A 23708-nucleotide genomic window follows, 5' to 3' on the forward strand; every position below is an offset into this window, starting at 1 on the left:
TTCTGCTAGGGGCCTCAAATATGTGTGTGTGTGTGTGCGGGAGGGGGGGGGGGTCACACTAAGGGTCAGGGTTCAGCCATCATCACATCGGTCCAATCAGGGCAGAGGTGAAGAGGGGCACAGTTCTACTGATCTGGAGGTCGTGCCCCTGCAGCTGGTCTCTGTCTCTCTGCCAGAGTCTTTCTCATCACTTGCTCTAGGACTTCATTAGTTTCAATACTAGTTTTTTCAGACTAAAAGTAAACTTAGAAAGTTGCTTTACAGACATCGATGTGGAGTTGCATATTTTCTCTTTCCCTTAATGACCCATCACACAAATAGCTTTTCTACCGCCACCCAACCCACCCCTCCACTCTTCCTCCCCCTTCACTTTCTGACAGAAGCTAAACACTCTCGGGTTAGACCGGGTTAGACTCAGCCTTTTCCACCCATTGTGGCTCCATCCACAATCATTATTCAGAAACTCAAAATGAGTTTTAGAGTGAGATTTATGAGTTGGAGTGGGACCACAGGCTAGGAAGGTTCTGTCAGGCAGTGGCACCACCTCTGGATCTCATAAATCATGTTCTGAGCAGACCAAGAGGTTCTGATGAACCCTGCTGACTTCATATTCACATCCACAGAAAACTGTCCTAACAGAAAATGTATGATGGAGTTTGAGACAAAAGTGTTGCATGAAAGATTTATAGGATATCAGAATTAATTTACAATGGAAACAACTACCTGTCAAAGTGTTACATTTTTAAGTGTACAATAAACTAGAAAAAGTGTACAATAAACTAGAAAAAGAAAAACATTAAAAGTTAGAGGAACATTGACAGTGAACTGCCGACTGGACAAAACGGCTTAAAGAGGTCTGTCAGTAATGGCTTCCATCATTGGAGAAATGGAGATTGTCAAAGCTACTGACAGATTAATGTCCATCTCAACATCTGCCAAATACGTTCTAAAGACATCCGTTTGACTGACTGACAGGTAGACAGACAGAATTCCCTGTGAAGCATATTTACCTAAATATTCATTCATCCTGGAGAGGAACAAAGGGACAAATGAGGCTTAAACTGCCTCTTCCTGTCCTAAAGGGAACGACGTGAAAGTGGAGGGAAAGTTAGGAGGGTCATGGTTAACCCTATTCAGCCAATCAGGGAGGGAGAGGGAGGGGCGAGCGAAAAAAAGAACAAAATAAATAAAGAGAAAAAAAGAAAAAGAGAAATCAAATGAGTTACAAAACCCACCCCCCCAAAAAACTAGGCTCTGTGTGGTAATCAGTTTTCTAACTGTCTACATACAAGCTGAGATACCCACAATCCACAGCTTCTACAATGATTTGCAGATGATATTCATACGGTTTGGCTGAATGTGTTTATATGGCTGTCAGGCAGACAAAACAGAGCCAGCATCGGTCAAACAGGGAGGCCAGTCCAGCTCCCACCATCCTTGCACCATCAGCCTTTGATTATTAATAATGTTTACATTAACCTGTTTTCTATCTGACAAAAAAGCAAATAGATTTAATGGCTCAATTAAGGCAATTTAGTCTTTCGAGCCGACAAATTAATTTCCCGTTTCCCTGATGAGAAAATAAACAGAGACGCCGAGGCTTCAGAAGAGAGAGACAGTTGAGGTTCGGCCACCACTCTAGGTCCTAGCCCTTCAGATCACAGCGGACATACATCACGGTGATTAGCTGTGCTTTCAGACAGGGCGGATTTAAACACAGGCGGAGAGAGAAGTCCAGTCCCCAGGGCTGAAACAAGGCAGGCTTTTGTATGTCCAGATGACGGTGAAGGAGGACAGGCGCAGTAAAGCAGACATATTACACCAAGTGTCCATTTCCTCCACAAGATAAACTAGTTCTAATGATGATGAGAGTGGATGGTGGAGAGTAAGATCATAATGATTATCGCTTTTTAAAAACTTCGATAGGCCATCTGTGAAATGTGACTGATGAGACACCACTAAAAATGTGTAATTATTTAAAAGTTAATTATAAGTTTTTACATCATTCGGTTACGTTACTGTAGTTTCCCTGTAGCATGAACACTGCAGTCAGGCTGACTGAGAACTTGGCAGGAATCAGTGTAATACTAAGCTAAGACACAGCTAAAGATCCAACACTAATAACTAGCTAAGGTCTCCTAGGCCAAGCAGCAGCATTAGATAATGTACATTCTCTCCTTGTTCTTGAAGGGAGTTTATAATCTTATATTCCCCAGATTAGAGCTCAATTAGAGATTAGTGACAGCTAGTCCTGTAGGAAGATTAGACCCTTGGACTGCCCTGTGGTCTCACAACACCATGTTTACGTTTGAGCTAAGACCTGTTGAGGATCAGACAGTACACAGGGGGGGGGGGGCTGGGAGCTGATGACAATGGAAACTGTATTGATAAATTCTGTTTTTCAGTCAAAAGAGGCTGACAGCATGTCCATTCTCTACTACTACAGTGTATATCAATTCACAATGTCAATGTGTTGTACAGTGTGTATTAGATAGCAGTGTCATTAGTAGCTAAGCTTTATACCCGTTTACCTCCGCTCTAATGTTGTTCTTATTTGTCTTTCCTTTTTCAAAAGATGTATTGGAAGGTGGTGCTGTCAGTCATGCTGGCTGGTGTTCTATTCGCTGTGGGGGAATCCAGGAAGACCCGCCCCCAGGGCTCCATCCCTTCTCCTTTTAAGGGAAACGGCAACACCTCTGACCGCCGCACGCGCAAACAGGAAGTGTTGGCCTCCAGCCAGGAAGCACTGGTCATCACGGAGAGGAAATACTTGAAGAGTGACTGGTGCAAGACGCAGCCCCTCCGGCAGACGGTGAGCGAGGAGAGCTGCGTGAGCCGGACCATCATCAACCGCTTCTGCTACGGACAGTGCAACTCCTTCTACATCCCCCGGCACGTCAAGAAGGAGGCCGAGTCCTTCCAGTCCTGCGCCTTCTGCCGGCCACACAAGTTCACCACGCTCACCGTGGAGCTGGACTGCCCCGACCTCCAGCCGCCCTTCCGCCACCGCAAGATCCAGCGGGTGAAGCAGTGCCGCTGCATATCCGTCAGCGTGGGCGACGTCGGCAAGCAGTGACCAGGTCTGAGGCCGAGGGCCACCTGGAGTGTGGACTGCAACGGTGGGAGTGTGGACTGCAACGGTGGGAGTGTGGACTGCAGACGTGGGGAACCTGCTGTGTATTAGGCAACCTTTATATACCCTCGACCAGCCTACACTGCCACCCTCGGGTTTCTGGGTCTCCGAACACTCTTCCTCCCCAAGAGATCGCCCGAGTCCTCTCACAAAGACACTTGTCCGTACACCCTGAGTGTATGAGGGTGAAAACACCAAGTTTGATGTTTATGACTTTCTTTGCAATTACACATACACAGTGCCAAAAAAACTATATCAGAACAGGACCGTTTTAAGGACAAGGAACATCAGACCTCTCCCAACAAAAAGAGACATTGAAGAGGCCAAGATTCGCATCAACTTCTGAGACAGACTCTATGAAAGACATTCCACAGCAGATTGAAGGCTGTATGATTGACCCCTGAATATGAACTCCTGTAGTTCACCTGGTTTTGGGTATCTGAGTATTTCGTGTGAGCATCACAGACTAACAAAGTATGATCCGCTATCCACCCTCTCCATGCCCCTCTGAACTGTGACTGGAGTGTGTGTGGGGGGGGGGTCTTGAGAGTTAGAGATCCAGATAGGAGAGACTGGGTCAGTACGCCACTCAGAGCTCCGTCTGAAGAAGGAGGAGTTGCTGACTGAGTGAAGTCTTGCCACACCAGAGTTGACCTTTCATAACTGTGTTGAATACCTTATTGCGGATCCAAATAGCACTATATTGCTCTGTATAAATAAATAAACATTATTACTAGACAGCACATTATAGAGATTATATCAAATGGTACAATAAAAGAATTTATATATCTAGAAATATGAATAAATTATACACTAAATCTATTAACTGTGTTCATTTTTTGCCTTTGAGTAACTGGTAGTACTCAAAGGTGAGTAAAGTTTGTCAGATGTTTTGCCACTACACTGTTCAGAAACTGCAAACTATTAAAATTAGATCAGAAAACATGAAACCAAATAAAATGCTGAATTTATTCATCCTTTTATTTTACATAAATTACACTGCTCCCGAACCAAAACAAAAGATCTGGTTGATACAAACACTTATTGCACATGGAGGATTCAAACCTCAAACAAATCCAGGATTGTTAAGTGATTGACATGCTGGGCACAGAACACAACATTAACAAAAGAATGTTACACAATTGAATACTACTTTACATTGATAAAATCATTGAATAGCATTTTTAAATATATATTTTTGCAACCAAGTCAAGTGTTGTAATTTAAATGCAAAATTAAACATTCCTCTGAATACTTTCTTACAATGTTAGTGTCCAAAGAAATGTAATAACCTTCCCCACCCCACTCTCACAAACAAACTTAAGATTCAAAATTAGCATTTCATCTTAAATAAGTGAGTCAGTTATACATTTACAGAGGTTAGGCATTTTCTTTCTCATACTTTGGATGACACAGATGTACATTGCCAAAGATTTTGTACTTTAGAGCAGATGTGCCCGTACAGTTACGGAAAGCTCCAGAAAGCAGTTGACTGCCGTAATTTAGCTGAGCTCAGAGATCGTATGTCCACATTCAGAGGTTTTGTTGACTCAAAACCAACTCAGACGAGCTGGATCCTTATTTACCTGGACACAGACTTTTTTATTTTAATTCATTTTTTAAAACACCTTTGTTTTAAAAATTGTAATCAAGTAGGATTTCAACAACATTGAGATTGAACTGATGTAACTTAAATTGTGTTTTGAATGCAAGATTATTAAAAAAATAATACTGTTGAAGGACCTGACACCGTTGTCATACACTCCACTGTTTGCTGGTCACTATCCTGTGTCTTATACATCCATATATCCGATAACAGGTTCCTGTTGTCTTGACATTATTTGGACAAATCACAGGACTCCTTGTTGGGTGTGGGTATGGAGAATGAGCACGTTAAGATAATGGAGCAGTACCTCAGAAGTCAAGCAGGCAGACAGTCAGACAGGTATTACTGTTCTTGTACAGTTCACCTGCTGGTCCATGCAGTCCGATTGGGCTTAATCTCTTCCTCATCCTCCTGTCTCCACTGTGCTCCACCAGCCAATCCATCAGATCTTCATACCCAGCTTGGCTTTCTGGAGAAACACAACATAAGTTTAGGCTACAAACTGTTTCCCTGCCGCTAGAGGAATATGAGACAAGGAGAGACAGAGAGACACATCACCTCGCACGTCTCATTGAGAGACGTGTGAGGTGATGTGTATGAGGGAAGAGAAGAAAGAAATGCTAAGGTGAACGTACGATTCCTGAGGCGTGCTTGGGTTTGACACTGTAGGTGGCCTTCTCCTTGGCCTGTCTGAAACACTCCTCTGCTGCCTTCAACCTGAAACACAGAGGACAGATACACTCACCAAATTAGATGCTACAGTTTGAGTTTCTCTCACATCTTTACTACAGTCAATGTCATCACAGTGACCCAGAGGCCAGGTTCAGAACATACTGTGGACACACACACAATCTACTCCATCACAACAGATGGGGCCTATACAGAACCATATCCTTCTTCGCAGGCCCAAACACAGGGTTGTCTAAATCACATTTGTGTCCCAACACCCCGTGAAGCCCCTCCCCCTGACACACAGACACCAACATACCCCACACTCTAGTGGCGATGTGATCGGTGCTGCCCTGGGTCCTGGTCAACCTTGTGGTGGGTCGACTGACCCCTGCCAGGTACGGCACCAACCCTGGTACCGAGGCTTACCGGCCAGCTGCTTACTGGGCTGTTCCCACAAGAGCCACGCCGCACACTCCGAAAAACAACTCTAATCCTCCCCTGGTGTAATACACTGGCCCTCGTACCAGCTCTCTCAGGGCCAGCATCCACAACAACACACGCACAAACATAGACATGACCTGACGTCACCTCTCCGCCCTCGCGTGCATCCACCTCCCTCAGTCTAACCCGGCGAGGGGCAAAGGAACGGAGCATCAAAACACGTGCAGGTCACAAGTGAGTATAATCGCCCTTAAATCCCAATGCATCATGCACACATGCGTACACACACAGGGTGGAAAAGTGTAATCCTCGTCCAGCCATAATTATGTACCATACACAGTACATACAGTCACAGAGAGAGAGAGAGAGAGAGAGAGAGAGAGAGAGAGAGAGAGCGAGAGACAGTCACAGAGAGAGAGAGAGGGAGGGAGAGAGAGAACAGAGGAAAGAAAGACTGAGAATGAGGCATCCTCTCGGCACCGTCTAATAGCTAGTGACAGTTCCTTGTGTAGAGACAGTCGTTTAATCTCCGTGGTCGGAAGCGCTCCAATCTGACATGCTCCTCGACCCCAGACACATTTACACAGACAAACAGAATGGACCGGCCTGTCCGTCTAGGGTGCCTTAGGAGCATCAGAAGAATATAAAGAGATGGAGGACGTGAGAAAGGGACGTTGTGAGGACGACGGGAGACCAGAAATGAGAAAGTGTGAGTAGGTAGGAGGGTGGCCTGAAAGGGAGGCTGTCTCTCATTTCCCTCAACTCCTAACCATCAAAAGCAGCAACAGGTTTTCTGCAGACCCATAATTGGCAATGTGTTAGTGTGTGAGTCAGCGACTAGCAGCACATTATTGACACATTGGTGTACACGCACATGCACGCACACACACACAACGCTAGAAGAACTGGGAGCATGTTCCTGACACATTGGCTGCTTTACAAGGAGTGGGCTTTGACGCCAGAGGAAAGTGCTGTGGTCGAGCTTAATCAAAAAAATGATAAGGGATTGTGTGTGTGTGTGTCTGATGTGTACGTGGTTGGTTTTGTGGGTGTTTGTCTGCGGATTTAAAGCCGTGTGCTGCACATGTGCGCATACGGTTTGTGTTTCAGTCTTCCTCATACGCCATTAGAGATAATCTAGTCAACATGATCTCTTCCAGAACTGTCAAGACAACCACAGACATGGCTCTCTCTTCATTCTACTGCATCTTCATGAACCCAGGGTGTCAATAGGATCTGGTTTGCAAGTGAGTCCTGCTTACAAACAGTCTGACTGTACATTAGTATCAATGGCAGACCAGTCAGACTAGTCCACTCTGACCCAGAAGTCTGGGGTTGGTTCTGGGTCTCTCTGCCTGACTTATGAGGTGGTATGACGGGCTGAGAGGATGATAGAAGTACACCCTTATGATCTGTGAAAGCCTGGCCTCACAAATTCTCCAGTTCCCCTTTCTTATGTTACAAGTAGAAGGCACCTTAAGAGACATTTGGATGCAGATCTTGCAGAGAAGTCAAGAGAAAAAAAATGCTTCATTCTGAAGAATGAGGGGAGAAGGGAGATGAATCTGGCCACCAAGTGCACTCTCTCCCCCCTCCGTCCTCCTCCCCTATTAAAGACCCCCCTCTCGTTCTCTCATTTTCGTCTACCTCTCACATCTCTCCCCTTTCCTTCTCACTACCACCCCCCCCCCCCCACCACCACCACAAACACCCCCCTCCCCTCTGCTCACCTCTTTATTCTCCATCTTCTCTTCTTTCACCCTCTCTCCCCACCACCAAACACACACGCACACACACGGCCACCCCCTCTCTCCTTTTCTACCTCTCCCTGTCTCTCTGGACGAGGCCAGAACTGGTGGTTGTGTGTTTATACAGAGCAGAGTTATGAGGCCTTGGTAAAGCCCAGGACAGAGGCACATACACATGGTTTGTCAAGTCAGTCAGTCAGACAGGTCAGTAGCTACCACTTCATGACTACTTTAAACCCCACACTGGAGCAACACACCACCACTCCAGATGAGAAGAGAGGAGCGAGAGAGGGAAAGTGACAGGACAATGAGAGTCCCCGCTTCCTGTCACTGGCAGAGCTGGAGGAGTGTGTGTGTGTCTAAGTGTGTCTGTAAGAGGAAATCAGAGAGAGGGAGGGACAGAGAGAGAGAGGTTAAGGCTATCCAGCGAGCGTGCGTGTGCATCTGTCTTTCTCTGGAACCAAGGATCTGCCAGGTCCAAATAAGGGCCGGCTCAGGCAGGGTCACGCTCTGTTCCAGAACCTTCTCTGTGTCTGTCTAATGACGGAGGCAGCAGGAGACACACATCCTGACAATTAGCAGTGCAGCAGACGGGGGTCCCTGGGCTGTGAAGGGTTAGCATGAGCAGTCACACATCGACCGTTTCAGGGCGTTTAAGGGTGTGTGTGTGTGTGTGTGTGTGTGAGAAAGAGAAAGCAAGAAGGACAAAGAGAGGGTTTGAGGGGTTGTGTGTGTGTGTGTGTGTGTGTGTGCCCTGGTGAGTCAGGTCAGAGGCAGACTCTGACAGCCTGTCTCCTCCCTCTAATACAGATGTCTGGATAGTTGCTATGATTTCTTTAATCCGCTACACTTCTCAGAAAGCAAACTGACATCCGTTCAGCTTGACAGAGAGAGACGAGACATTGCCTCGACTTCAAAGCAAAGAGGCAGACGATGGTTCATCTCAATAATTCAACATTAGTCTGAAACACTGATGAATTACAATGATCAATGACAAGAAAAATAATGTTTTTTTTGGGACCAGCCAGTGGGTTGTAACAAGGGCTTGTGGTTTCCCACTCCTGTAGTAGGCTGTTGGCTGGCCCTCAGAGAGATGAATCTGCTTTGTCACTCAGGATAGACACGGGAGGAACACAGGCTCCTCTCCATACTGGCTACACGCACATGTAAACATACACGCAAACACGCATACATACACAGGCTGGTGTCCAATCAAACACGATCCATGTGGGATTCCTGGCCATTCTTTAAACACAGTATCTGGTCAACGTCAATAGCATGACTCGTCCAACTCATCCATCGGTTATCAGGTCTTCCATCAATATCGATAGCACACCACATGAAGTGCAGAGCGGTAGAACATGGCTACGCCACAGTTTCAACTGGGCAGAAGGGAAGGCTCCGAATAGAACCCATCTGAAACGCGGGATCAGAATAGAACCCATCTGAAACGCAGGATCAGAATAGAACCCATCTGAAACGCAGGATCAGAATAGAACCCATCTGAAATGCGGGATCAGAATAGAACCCATCTGAAATGCGGGATCCGAATAGAACCCATCTGAAATGCGGGCCCGAATAGAACCCATCTGAAACGCGGGATCCGAATAGGACCCATCTGAAACGCGGGATCCGAATAGAACCCATCTGAAACGCGGGATCCGAATAGAACCCAGCCGTGTGCTCCGTGTCTCCAGCCTGGCCTCCTGGCTCCTCAGTGCAGAACTAATTGGCCGTGGTCAGAGCTGACTGTGGAGAGTACAGGTCAGAGCTCTGCCAGGAAGCAGAGACTCTGGAGCCCCCCTCGCTGACGAGGCAGCACACACTGGAGACCCATCTGAGGGGGACGCCATGTCCCACCTCTGTTTTCTTTACAAACCACTTCCATCCTCGCCAAGGTAATGCCCTCCAACAATGTAGTCAGACAGTGTCCGTCGGGTCTCTCGCTCTCAATAAGGCCCCCCACACACACCCCAGCACGCACACACACACACACACACACACACACTGAGGAAGGCCTATAGCAGAGGAGCCAAGGCATGTCCCATACATTCCATGGAGGATCAGAGGAACTTGATCTAAACTGGATGCTGATCTCTGTACAGATGCAGGCTGATAGACATGCCTCTCTGGTTGTGGTTTGAAATGAATAATGTAGAAAGCTCTCCTGTCTTATCGGCGGCTAGCTAGCCATGCAGGCTAATTTGTATTTGTTGACTCTAAGGGCGTTATCGCAAAACCTCATCGGACCACTGGCAGCTACTCGTTCAAGCCAGGTCCTCTTCTCATTACAGAGACTGGAGAGCGAGCTGTGGTTCAGAGACCAGCCTAACCCCCCCTGCCCTCCCCCCTCTCTCGGTGAATGGGAATGAGGCAGATAGAATCTAATAGTAAACATATGGGCCATGTTATGGGAAGGTGGTGTTCAAAGATGTGTTGGAGTACAGTGGTAGAATACTAATGGGACACCCAGACCTCCCAATGCTAGCCCATGCTAGGCCAGGCCGGGCCAGGCCTCCAGAAAGCATGGCAAGTCTAACTCAAAGCTCCTCTATTAAAAAGCCAAGCCAACCTGTATCTTAGTTGAACACTTAAGCTGAGTTGACTTACATTTACATAAAATAAAATAAAAAACTTGCTTTTTTGACTTGCTTCAGATGGTCAAGACATTGTGGCCACCAACTTTGATCTCTCAAAAGAGCTGTGGGTAACAGAGACCAGCGGCCAGGATAATGGCTGAGCATCTCGCCTGCAAGACTAGAGTTTACGGTATTCTGGTTCATAATGATCTAAAACACACTGCCATGATGTGTTGGAGACGACACACCTCAGTGAGACTAGATCAAACCTGCTGCTAAGGGGTGTGTGTGTGTTTTAGAGAGTGTGGGTGTGTGTGTGTGTGTGTGTGTGCGAAAGAGACAGAGAGAGTGTGTGGCTGAGTGTCTCTCCACTGCAAACGAGAAGATTCATTTCTGCCATCAGGAGTACCTAATGTGAGGAATTCTGCTGCATCCACCATCACCTGTCACAACAAAGGCCCTCTCCATCACTCACTCCAAGGTGTAACAAATTTGACCTTAGTCAAGCTGCAGTATTTTTCTGCCTCCTCTGACAGATAGCTTGCCAGGGAGGGGGAGAGAGATTCCAGAGAGGGGGGAGAGTGGGGAGGGAAAGAGAATGGAGGAAGGATAGAAGACGAGGAGGAGAAGGGAGGGAGGGAGGCGAGAGAATAGTGGAGAGGATAGAGGAGGCCGAGGCAGGAGGAGGGGGGATGGTGAGGGAGAAGGACAGAGGTGAGGAGAGGAGAGGAGAGAAGGTGAGGTATTTCTCAGAGCTGCCAGTTTTATAGCCAACAACTGTATGTAGGTAGAAAGAGGATGGCGTGCCTAGATATGAGAGATTCAGTATCAGGTCACATTAAATTAAACTTTGAGCAGTGATCTACAAGGACAGACAGACAGACAGACAGACAGACAAAGCTCTCCTAATCACTCTTCATCTGACGGAAAATAAATGTTGAGACAACTTGGCCCAACTAAAGATAGAGTGGAGAGTGGAGGATCACAACCCCGTGCACCGAGCTAGGAAAGCACTTTGGGGGCACCACATTCCTTTTATTAGATCCTGGAAGTGGAATATGCATGGCGGCTGAAATCCAATGTGCCGTGTGAGTATTCCTGATCGAAGACTGTGCTTGAAACATGTTGTGCTCATTCTTCAGCATTCACTGTGAAGCAATGGTGCTTTCACAACACCGATGGATAGTGAGAACCTAAGTCAAAATTCCTTGTTGAAAATCAAGCTGCAATATATTTTTTCTCATGAGTAACCATCACTGGCATGACTTGTGGGTAGAAACCCATGCTTAGCAAGACTTGTAAAGCAACTAAAGTGAGCTATGGTCGATCTCAAGGGAGCCGTACCTTTCCTGTAGGATCAGCTTGTTCTCCTTCTTCCACAGCTCTTTGAAGTCTGAGGAGAACTCATGCCACACAGAGAAGAAGGTGTGGGGAGAAACCTCCTTCTCTCCCATCTTGGCCTTTACTGAGAAGAACACGGTCAGCTCCAGGAAGCTGCAAGAAAAAAAAACGAGGCTCACAAGGAGGAATTTTAGTGCCCATTTTACAAGCAACATAATAAAAAATTGATTGTATTGTTACATATCAAAGACACGATAAACCACGTTCTTGGAGAAAAGAAAACTCCCCAAAGACTAAAAGACTATCGTTGAATGTCAAGATGCCTGTCTTAGGGCTGACATGATGCCACAATGCTGTTTAGTTCAACCCGAGTTGACCAAAATTAAAGCCATATTCTCTGAAAAACACTTATCCTGAAAAATCCTTATTTAACTTAATTAAAAGGCTTTCGAAAGTGTTTTGACTACACGTCACACCCCATTTTGTAATAGTCTGATCTGCAGAGCCAACCTGTCTGTGTCTGACACAGAACATTCTGGTTTACAAACTCCACATTAAGGGGAACAGGCTAGATTCCATACATAAACATGAGTCTATTCATACTGCATACACCATGTGGATAACTGGAGTGGTGTTGCTACAGTATCCCTCCAGAGTGGACTGAGGGACAGTCAGAAGGTAGAGGGGGTTCTCACATCTTGTGCGTCCCGTTGAGCTGGGTCTCCTGAGCCTCCAATTCACATTTGGCTGAAAGAAAAAAACAAAACAAAAACCAGAATAACGTGAATTCTAGATGTACTTTGTTAGGCTGTGCGTATCGAATCAGGGTTACCAGCGTTAGGGAGATGACTTCTGACAGCATGGCTCAGGAACAGGGGAGAGAAACAGTGTGTGTGTGTGTGATGTGGGGAGAGGCAGTCCAATTATATAATCTAAGAAATTGAACCAAAGCCCTTCAACCCCGATGCCCCCTCACCCCCCAAAACACACACAACCTCATCACATCCATAGACCCCTCTCTGCTCCCCAGCTCCAGCTTTCATCCAGGACTAGGCCCAGCCATAACAACCCTCCCCTGCTCCCCTCCGCCTCCTGCCCAGGGAGGCAGGGGATCTGTGGGGCCTGGACAGACATGAGGTCTCCCCTCCAGCCCTGATCTACGGTCCTCCCTACCTGGGGAATATCAAATCAGGCTTGGGTAATTGAAGCCAGAGCCACATCTGAGCTCTAAAGACATGGCCAAAGAGGAGATATGTGTCTTCCAACACTAAATCTCCCTATTGATCTTGTAGCATGAGGTATCTATTGTTACCGGACAGTTAATCAGAGAGTGAAAGTTAGCAGTGAAGGATCCTGGAGTATTGGGGCTAATTGTTGGTTGTTTGTGTTTTCACTGTGAATTAGCTACGTTTATGGTCGATTTTGTAAGTCACAATCTATTTAATAAAGCATGCTGGCTTGCTTGACCACTTTTTTTTCCCACAGTTCGTCTCTGAATTATTGAACCCTGTGATTTGCTGGAGTAAGATAGGCCTAGCCTGCCGCTTTTCACTGGAGCAGAAACAGCAGCTTGGTGCCGTGTGGGGAAACCTACACGAACACACTGGAGCCAAAGCAATCGGCACCAACAACACTGGAAGTATTACATTATTGTCCGTCTCTCAATGAAAAACAGACGTTGTGTGTCCCGGCAGCACAACACAAAGTGTTCTTTCTTCGGTGTTCTGAGGGATTCTGACCCGTGAGCGTGCTCTCTCCCTGGCAGGAATGTTCTGGAAACAGTAGAGGAAAAGAAGAGGCGGGGAACAACGTCCCTAGACAAAACATGGCCGCTTCGTCGGGGTCTGCTTTCACTTGGGGCCTACAGCTAGGTGGCACACCCCAGCGCCCGCCCGCTCAGTCAGCGGGCTTCACGCTCAGGTAGTAACCACTGTTGACACTGTGGAGCAGAGACAACCACCACAAACACCACTTAGATATGACAGGGTCTGTCAAACAGGGCAGGCTGGGAGGAAGGGGGCCGGCCGGGATGGGCCTGGAGTCAGCTGCTCCTGGTGGTGTCAGCTCAGCGGTCAGCTCAGACTGCTGGAGACCCTGGCGCTCCAACATCAAATAGCCTCCTCTGACCTCCTCTAGCCGGCTGTCTGTACGCGGGAAAGGACACTCCCACAAAGACAGAACTCCTGTGTCTGTGAATACATTGTGATGTAGAAGCCAGGGCTACGGTACATGTGCAACAGTTTAAAATCCATTTCATATCAAGTGCGTTTCTGGATAACAACGTCTTTAAGGCTAGTAAACTCCCACTGGGGATTACCCAGAGTGCACTTCTTCAATCAGCCGGACACACTCAGACAAACGGCCGCACACAAATGGGAGGGAAATGACACGCGAGCCAAAGAGATAACTGTGGCTGTTTGTTTGGCTGTTAGGCTTGGATCGTCAGGCGCTGAGCAGGGGGGGGTTCTGGAGAGGGCGCGGGAGCAGACGTCTCCTCGCCTCGTCCAGCAGAACCATCCACACCGTGTGTTCATTTCACTTCTCTGACACGCTTACAGTGAGTGAGAGAAAGAGAGAGAGACACAAAGAGACAGACAAGAGGAAGCTGGAGAAAGTGAGTATTAAAGACAGAGAATGAGTTATAAAGAGAGCATTTGATGCAGACCTGAAAAATAAGGAGTTAAGAGAAAGAGAGCGAGATAAGCTGACAGCAGGAGAGAGACAGTCTCTCTCTCTCTCTCTCTAGAGAGAGATAAAATGTACAGTACATGAGAAAGTATGCATCGTGAGGACCAGCAACCAATCAGCATTCTGGGAGCCGGGGACACTGGGGGGGAAACAGGGTTTCCTCAGGGGCTGAGCAGGGGCGTCAGGGGTCAGCTGCTGGGGTGCTCATTGACAAATTGAGCCCAGTTGTGGGGAAGAGACTCCACAGAGCAGGCCCTGCAGGCTCTCTGCCTCTTCTCTCTCCCTCTCTCTCTGGGCTTCTGGTGTCTAGGGGAACTCGTGGTACCGGAGTGTGTGTGTGTTGAATGTTGAGTGTGTGTGCAATGTGTGTTTGTGGAGTCAGAGATTGGGAGGGGTAACGTGTCAGAGTTTGCTATTGTGGGAGGGAAAGGGATTGAAGAATTAAGCCGAGGAGAGGTAGTGCTTATGGGGGAGGGTGGGTCGAGTAGACAGCCCAGGGGTTAAAGCCTGTCACCTTTCTCTCCTTCTCCCACCCTCACCCCAGGTCCTCATGGGTCACCCTCCCGGATTAGCATCCACACAGGGCGATCGAAATCCCCTGCTGGGCTGGCACCAGGTCACCGGGTCACGACACATTATCCAAACGCGTTAAGTGGCGTGGCAGCAGCAGCATCCTCAACAGACTAATCACAGCCAGACCCCTCACACACAGTCCCCCCTTCACAAACTCTCAGATCCTCCCTCTCTCACACACACACACAGAGACCCAACCGCTCACACAAATGTATGCACATATTATTCCCACACACACACACACACACACACACACACACACACACACACACACACACACACACACACACACACACACACACACACACACACACACACACACACACACACACACACACACACACACACACACACACACACACACACACACACACACACACACACACACACACACACACACACACACACACACACACACACACACACACACACACACACACACACACACACACACACACACACACACACACACACACACGCCAGAATGCTGGTGTCACTTTGATTTATACATGCTCTGGATTCATGTCAGTGATTCCCCGTTCCGGGGGTCACCGACAAAAAACTCCTGAGAGGAAACGAGAGGTGAGGAACGCCAGGAATGCTCTGCCATTCAAACAATCAAGAGATAATGATGGGAGATAATGATTAAAAGGTTAACTGTGTGACATTCGGGTGAGTGAACCCAACGTGACAGGATCTAGGTTGAAACATCTACGCCAGACGTCTTCAAACAGAAGGGTGTGAACGCAGATCTGCTCTTTGCCAGCGAGTGTTGGTGTTAATGGGCGACGGCAGTGTGTGCAGGCGACTGTATATGCATAACATATCTGGGCTATGCCTTTCATGTCCTACCACATGTACTGCAACATCAATGGATTGCAACATCAAAAAAGTCTGAGAGTCTGGCTAACCGAGACCAGCTCCAAACAGCCTCCCTTTCTTCCTCCTCCTCTGCCACAAATCCTAATACTCCACTGGTGGTGTCATGGAGACGGGCAGTCAGACCGACCAGAAGTGTGTGTGTCTGTCTGTAGTAGTCGACAAAAGCCACTATGTCATGTGCCGTTTCAGTTCAGTGAAGTGTCCCCCCTACAGAGACACACACACACACACACACACACACACACACACACACACACACACACACACACACACACACACACACACACACACACACACACACACACACACACACACACACACACACACACACACACACACACACACACACACACACACACACACACACACACACACACACACACACAGTCTATCGTTGTCCCTTAGTCGGACAGTCTAGTACACCTGCTCAGACCATTAAACAAAGTGGAGACTCATCTGTGGTCTCTAAACACTGGACATCACCTCACCAGCCACAGACCAAGACTTGGTGGCCAAGGAAAGAGCCTTCCAACTTCTGCTCCCTACTGCCATCCCTCCAAAGGAACAGACACACAGCTGTAGGCCACAGGACTAATGCTTCACATCCTTTCATAGGCAATGAGGCCCAAATGCGTGTGTGTGTGTTTCATGTTTGGGTGTACGTGTGTTCTCCTCTGCTCACCTTGACTGATGAATTCATCCATCTTGTCCTTGAAGGGCTGCAGATGTTCTTCCGACGACACCTTGCACACCTTCTCCACCTCTGAAGTGCATGCTGGAACGACAAGGGAACCGAGACCAACATCAAGAACACACTTCGAGTAACAAAGAAAACAGACTACAGAATACAGAACAAGACACAGCATCCTTAAGTAAATACAGAGCAGTACTTCCAGAATATGTGTTACAGTTCTGGGGTACAGTACTACTGGGCAAGTCACATTTCTACCACCTGTATCCCTTTTTCATTTAACAGTTATCTTCTTCTCCTCTTTTGTAATGTCAGTCTTCTTTTTGTTTGATTGACAGAATTGAGTTGAACAGAAAAGATGGAAAAGTGTGTGAATGTTTCTGCAAAGTCAATAAGTCAATTACATTCCACTCCATTCACCTGTAACCCCTTCAACACACCCAGGCAAGCACACACCGTCCACAGAGAGAAGACTGATGTCCTCTTCCTGCAGAAGCTTGGAATTCTGGAACTTCCATGACGTTCAGAGAGTCACGTAACAATCAGTGGCCATGATGGATTAGATCTCTCCCTGCTTGGCCTGGTCTGGCCACATGCCAATCTAAATGCCATCTGGACTATTACAGACCACTTAGTTGACCTGTGGTCAGGCAGTGCCGCATAGCTGGGGTTACCTAGTTAACATGGCCCCCAGCCTCTACTTTAGCTTTCACTCCAGCCTCCAGCCTCCAGCCTCCAGCCTCCAGCCTCCAGCCTCCAGCCTCTACTTTAGCTTTCACTCCAGCCTCCAGCCTCCAGCCTCTACTTTAGCTTTCACTCCAGCTTCCAGCCCCCAGCCTCTACTTTAGCTTTCACTCCAGCCTCAGCCCAAGTCTAAACTCCAGACCCAGCTACAGCTTCAAACTCTAGTCTAGCCCCAGCCTCTCTCCACATGTGCTGCTGTCTACTTTCACCACTGCCCCAGACCTCAGCGCTAACAGATGGAACCACTGATATGGAGGAGACTGTCAGAATGACAGCAGGCTAGATGCCATTCATCTAGATAATATTACACTGTGTTGAAATAAAAAAACTCAAATGGATATATTCACAGAAAGATGAGCTGTGAGAGAGAGAGAGAAAGAGAGAAAGAGAGAGACCGTGGGAGAACATGACAGAAACAGACAGACAAAGAAAAAGGCTAAAAAGTGATACAGACTCTTTGCAGGCATAAGGCATCAAAACCAATCGCTTTCTTTCAGAGATGTTGATTGACTAAGTGTAGTAGTCAATCAACCAAAAAAAACATTCAATAAAAACACGACGCACTTTCTCAGACACCCAAATGAGAATGACAGAGCCACACCAGGACGATCGTCGTATTTGAACTATATATGATAGAGAAGCAAAGAAACAGCTTGACCCCCCCACAGACTTTCCTCACCCCCTCTCTGCGTATATAGCCTCATATACAGGCTCACATTCTTACAAGAGTATTCATTTACTCTCACTAGGCTTAAGCATGACGTTTTCTGGTGCCAGCATTTACAGTAATCTCCCCGTTTTGCTCCCTCTCTCTCTCTCTCTCTCTCTCTCTCTCTCTCTGTCCGGACCACCAGAGCAACCCGGGCAGGAGGGAGCAAGGGCCCCCGTTTGTTTGTTTTGACAGCCTAACAAGTGAACATCCTCCAGGGCCTACAGGCTAACCCTGCAGTTTAACCCCCCAGAGAGGGAGCTCATCCTGGGGCTGGGAGCAGCGCCGACTGGGCGCTGGCTGTTGGGTCATACACTCTGGAGATGCCCTGTCTATCCTGTCTAAACAAACTCAAGTCCTTCTCTTTAATATCAGCACTTCTTTTAAAGTGAGCAAGTCTTGCAGTGTAGTACTGTAAGCAGTCTTTCAGTGAGTGAGTGAGTGAGAGTGTGTGTGTGTGTGTGTGTGTGTGCGTGCGTGCATGTGTAAGGTTGGGAGGTGTTTACCCAACTTCCTTCTACTTCCTCATGTCATCATTTAATGAGTCCTAGGAACAGAGGTATGAGAGCCTAATTGGTCGAGCCGATTACTGCCAAGGAGGGTATGCAGGAAATGACCTGCCCTCTCAGGGAAGCATGTGACCAGCTCCAGGAGATACTGTACCTCTGACTCACTTCGCTGGCTAGAGACGAGACATGAGGGCTCTTTGTGTTTGAGTGTGTGTGCACACACACACACACACACACACACACACACACACACGAAGCTGAGAATGAGTAACGAGAGGAAAGGTGGATTCAAAGAATGCTAAACAGACATGGAGAGATCGCCATTTTCAACACATCAACAACTTCCAGCATTGTAATGACTGACCTTGGGTAATCAACTGCTGATTGAACTGTGTTCAAAGCCCTGTTCCCAGCCAACTCTCCAGACTCTAATCACATCAATATTTATGGAAGTAGATTTATTGTCATTTGGCCCAAGGTCCTAGGTCAGACAACTGGATAATTTGAGAAATAGTCCAACCATGCATTCTTTATATCATGAATATGAGGGAAGCAGGCCAATGATTTCATTCTCAACTCGGATTCACACAACCACTGGATGCAGAGAGATACCATCACATAGTGTGTACATAATTATAAGCATTACATTTACATTTAGTCATTTAGCAGACGCTCTTATCCAGAGCGACTTACAGTAAGTACAGGGACATTCCCCCGAGGCAAGTAGGGTGAAGTGTCTTGCCCAAGGACACAGCGTCAGTTGGCTTGACCGGGAATCGAACTGGCAACCTTCGGATTACTAGCCCGATTCTCTCACCGCTCAGCCAGCTGACTCCCTACGCCCTTCGCATTACATTAAATGTATAATTTTCTAAACTAGGAGAGAAGATGGTAAAGCCATTAGAGAGGTGACCATAATGTAGTTAGGGCGGGGGACCAGGGGAGAGACTGGGAGAGAGATGGAGAGCAGGTGATCCAACAGGAACTCGGTTGCTGGCTCAGGAAGAAGTTCTGCTGAGCTTGTCACAGCAGGGTCTCCATCAGAACACTGATAACTCAGTATTGATTGGGTGGGAGGCCAGGAGAGCCAATCAAAAGTCCTCAACCACAAACACAGAGCCCCTACCCCACTCCATATACACTCGTCAGACCTAAATGTACTGTAGTGGAATAAGGCATGCACATAACTTAAAGCTTCCTCTAAACATGACTATATTAGCATATCATCTCAGAAATCTACCCCAGTAGAACATTACACATGTAAAAAGCTTTGCGGTGCAGGCTATGTTACTGTACAACACCTTGGGCTAACGTGTGCCTTGTCTGGAAAACAGTCAAAGACTTCTGACTTTTCCTTTGAAAAAGTAACACAAAAAAAAAGAAAGCAAAACCTCTAACATGCAGATGTTTTGGATCAAGCTTTACAGAGGACCTAAACACAACCAGGAGCGGGGGGCCTTAGGGGGGAGGAGCGGCGTGCAAAGCCCGTCCGATGTTACTGATACAGTGACAGTACCCTGGATCTGTCTGGCCTCTGACTTTTATGCTAACACAGACTGAACTTTGTCACTTCAGATGATCAAAGGCTCTCCACCCCCCCCCCCCCCCCCCCCCAGGTCCTCTCCTAACCCAACAGAGTCCTTAAGTCTACCCTCAGAGACACCAGAACCTCCATACCAAACACCTGGATTACTCAGGAGTACTGGATTGTTGCACAGTAGCCAGGGATGAGGCAGTGTCTCACTACCTCTCTGCCTCCCTTAGCCCTTAGTCTGTCTTAATAAATCACTGAGTTAGGCTACGGAGGCTATCTGTGCATCTGTAGTAGACAGCATGAGTGCCAGCTCAGACAGGTCCCAAAAAAAGACCAGTGTCCAGGGCTTAGACAGGTCCCAAAGAGAGATCCCTGTCCAGGGCTTAGACATGTCCCAAAGAGAGACCAGTGTCCAGAGGTCAGAGAGATATTACAACGTACCACGCAGGTCCTTCCTCAGACGGGATAGATCCTTCTGGAAGTCTTCAAACTTCATCTGGGAGGCCTGGAACAGGTCCTGAGGCTCAGGGAGAGGGTAGACACACGTCTCTCTGCCAGCGTCCTGCCAACACACACACACACACACACATTATTTTGTTCACCAATCACCTTTATACGCCCCCCCAAAAAAACTGGATCCAAAATCAAATTTCTTTCAGACACTGAAACATCTCTTGTACATGGTGTGTGTGTGTATGCATGTGTGTGCACATGTAGGTTGAGGTTGTGTTTGGCTCCGTTCGAATTGCTACAGTTTTGTATAGCTAAACACCTTATTTACAACAGGCAGTTTTTGGATGTGCTGCCAGCGGTAACTGCCTACAGGCCAGCAGAACAGAGCAGAGCAGAGCGGAGCAGAGAGCATTAGTTAGAGCAGAAAATAAGGAGGGAAAATAAATAACATTTAACAACATTCTTTCACTCTCTCACTCTCTCTCCTCACTTCCCAAGACATTAGAGAGCAGCATGTCTGAAACATGTATCCATAGTAGAAGGCTGGGAGTCTGGGACGTGAAAATGAACAGGTTGAGGACTTACCTCGTCAAAGTGCCTGAGATAGTAAGCCACAATGTAGGACAGAAGACTTCGCATGTTGTCCTGTGATTTGAAAAGAAACACAGCACAAAAGTAACTACTTACAGTAATATGCAAACAGGTGTAAATCGCTAGCTTTGCTAGCCTGGATTCTGTGGCACTGGGTTTCACCAACACTCAGTGACGAGGATGCAGGCTCAGTCCCACTCACACTGCTCTTCACGTCCTTGAGCTTGGGCAGGATGTCCAGGTTGAAGCCATCCGCCTGGCCTCTGGTCCGGTTCCCTCCATTCATGAAGTTCCCAAAGGCCAGAACCAGACCCAGCACCTTCATCACCCCGTTCCCACTCTGCAGGATCTGGTGGGGGGGGGGGGGGGGGGGGGGGGGGGGGGATGAGGGCACAGAGGGAAAATGTATGAATGTGGAAAAGAGAGGGAGGATGACAGAGATGAGAGAGGAAGTGCAGAATAAGGGCAAAAAGTACACACAATAATTAGCACACACAAACACACACTTACAGTGCAGGCTCTTTGCAGGATTTCTAGCTTGCGGTGGATGGAGGAGCTGCACTCAGAGAAGGTGGACTGGAAGAGGACACAGAAGACCCTGCCTGAAAAGTTAGGGATCTCTGAGAGCTGGAACAGAAACCTGGGATGGAGGAGAGAAGGAAAGAAGCGGGATCTTCCACTAAACTTCAGATTCTAGTCACTGGAACGTTTGTACAAGGAAGTATGGTGGTCTTACTGTTCAGGCTTATCCAGGGGCTTGGCGTTCTCTTTGTCTTTGGAGGATTTGATGTGCTTTTCAATCTTATCCATCTCATCTTGTTGTGCTCTCTGTGGAGAAGCAAAAACAAAACAATAACTTCTGTTTTAGCAGGAATGTTTTAAAGGACACATGATTGGTAATCCTGATGTCATTGTAAGATCTTTATTAGGGTTTTGGGGTCAACGATTATGCAATCTACATACGAGAAATAGTAAACACCACAAGATATCATAATTCACTCTCCTGGAGTGGCTAACTAGGACCACAACATAAGACTATGCTACACACACAACAACATTATTGAGGTTTAACATTTAAACACTTTTACCAGAAAGGCTTTTTGATCCTGCCGCCCAAACTATTGTGTACAAGCCAACAACTCCAGAACAAACATTTCCTTGCTGAGTGGGCTTAAGGGGAAAACCAAAGCAATAAAAGAGGAGAGAAGCCACAATGTCTCTAGCGTTTGCTTCTCTCAGCATTCTATAGCACAACTGACAATGTGGTTAACCCTTAATTATACAAAACGTTGAATCGTTCTTAGACGTCAGGAGGGCCGGTGTAGCACTGCCCCTAGAGAAAACTATGCTTGTAATACACAATATATGTGCATTTACACACTTGACAAATAAACTAATGAATGGTTCAAAACAGACTCAAAACAAGAGACCAAACCAAAACAGCTCGACAGCCTCCGAGTAATGATTTAATTCAGCAAGATTAGGCCAATATGCTCCATGGTCGAGAACACGTCTTCATGTACTGGACATGTCTTATATCAACCACACTATACTGCATACTGCACCGTTTCTTAACCCAACTCCCTCTTGGTCAAGTTGAAGCATCTAGCATGAAACCAAAAGGCAATCATTGTAATCCAAAGCACCTCAGCTCCAAACTCAATGGTGTGCCTTTGTGAAACTCTGACAGAGGGCCGCTAGGTGTGAGTGGCTGTCTGAATGGATTGGCTAGCCCTTGTAAACATACCAGCTGTAGAGTAAAGTAAACACCACGGTAAACACTTCACGTCTAGATCAAACACCCTGACGACCCAACACCGTTTTAACCACTTAGCAGCGGTGGGGGAAGGATGGAGCGTGTTCAAAAAGCACCAGAGAGAGAGAGAGAGAGAGAGAGAGAGAGAGAGAGAGAGAGAGAGAGAGAGAGAGAGAGAGAGAGAGGAAACAAGAAAGGAGACAAAAAACCACTAAGGAGGAATGAGCTCCATCATGTAGTATTATAGTTCCCTCTTTTATAGTGACATGGGTCAGGGGAAGAGAGGGGGGAGAGAGAGGGTGAGTAAGGGGAGGGGGCGGGGGAAGGAGAGCAGCCTTGGTGTGAATGTAAACTTTGGAAAAACCTTCAGATCCATTAAGCTCCATCACCAAAATCAATCAGGGGGGGGGGGGGGGCAGGGAGGGGGGGGGGGGGGCAGGGAGGGGGGGGGGGGGGGGGGCAAAGCTTCAAGGTCCCCGCTCGGCTTGCAGCATGCTTCCACAGCACTTCAAACGTGGGCATCAAACACAGTGATTAGGATTCTGTTCACTCTGCCATCTGTCCACAAGGGCAACGGCTTCTGCTTCTAATTCACCAGGTTTTTAAAGTGTAAATAGTTTTAATAAAAAGCAGCCTTTTTCCATTCAGTGGGATTGTGATTTCGGGATGGGAGGCATAGATGGGAAATCAAGAGAGTGCTCTATTGTCAAAAGACACGAGGGATAAATGTGTATCTTGGCTCTGGGTAATCAGTAATAGTATCTTGACGTGTGGGTAAGATCCCAACACATACGACCTAAACATCCGAACCAGAAACATGAACCAGAGAGTTGCAGCAATAATGGAAGAAAAAAAAACCCTGTATTGAACATTTGTAAAGCACTGTGTTTTTACAGTGTTTCTCTTTTTTCAATTCTTCTGAATACCATTTCTGCAGGCCTGGTTTCCATAATTACTGAATAAGCTGTCCAGACACAAACATCTTCATGTTTCCTTCTCCCATTCCTCTCTCTTTTCATACAGTACTGTAACTCCCTACATTTTTTCTCTTTTGTAGC

The 23708-nt window shown here is 47.2% G+C and overlaps 2 protein-coding genes across 2 annotated transcripts in view; one reads left to right on the top strand and one right to left on the bottom strand.

Annotated features, from left to right (window-relative positions):
* The first annotated feature begins 2575 nt into the window (after positions 1-2575).
* grem2b (gremlin 2, DAN family BMP antagonist b) lies at positions 2576-3909 on the top strand. Its single transcript, XM_067245241.1, has one exon. The coding sequence runs from the start codon at positions 2576-2578 to the stop codon at positions 3074-3076; it is 501 nt and encodes a 166-aa protein (XP_067101342.1). The 3' UTR covers positions 3077-3909.
* Positions 3910-4112: 203 nt separating this feature from the next.
* Positions 4113-23708, bottom strand: part of fmn2b (formin 2b) — a 41774-nt gene continuing 22178 nt past the window's right edge. The window contains exons 11-20 of the mRNA XM_067245219.1: positions 21631-21722; positions 21405-21534; positions 21097-21243; positions 20889-20948; positions 20292-20412; positions 16346-16438; positions 12216-12267; positions 11524-11673; positions 5375-5456; positions 4113-5208 (exon numbers count right to left, since the gene is read on the bottom strand). Of these exons, the coding sequence (XP_067101320.1) occupies positions 5182-5208; positions 5375-5456; positions 11524-11673; positions 12216-12267; positions 16346-16438; positions 20292-20412; positions 20889-20948; positions 21097-21243; positions 21405-21534; positions 21631-21722 (954 nt within the window). The 3' untranslated portion in view covers positions 4113-5181. The remainder of the gene's footprint in view (positions 5209-5374; positions 5457-11523; positions 11674-12215; positions 12268-16345; positions 16439-20291; positions 20413-20888; positions 20949-21096; positions 21244-21404; positions 21535-21630; positions 21723-23708) is intronic.

The sequence above is a fragment of the Osmerus mordax genome, chromosome 10 (assembly GCF_038355195.1).
Source record: "Osmerus mordax isolate fOsmMor3 chromosome 10, fOsmMor3.pri, whole genome shotgun sequence".
NCBI lineage: Eukaryota > Metazoa > Chordata > Actinopteri > Osmeriformes > Osmeridae > Osmerus > Osmerus mordax.

Coding starts and splice junctions, on each gene's coding strand:
- grem2b (XM_067245241.1), top strand. CDS start 2,576: ATGTATTGGAAGGTGGTGCTGTCAGTCATGCTGGCTGGTGTTCTATTC.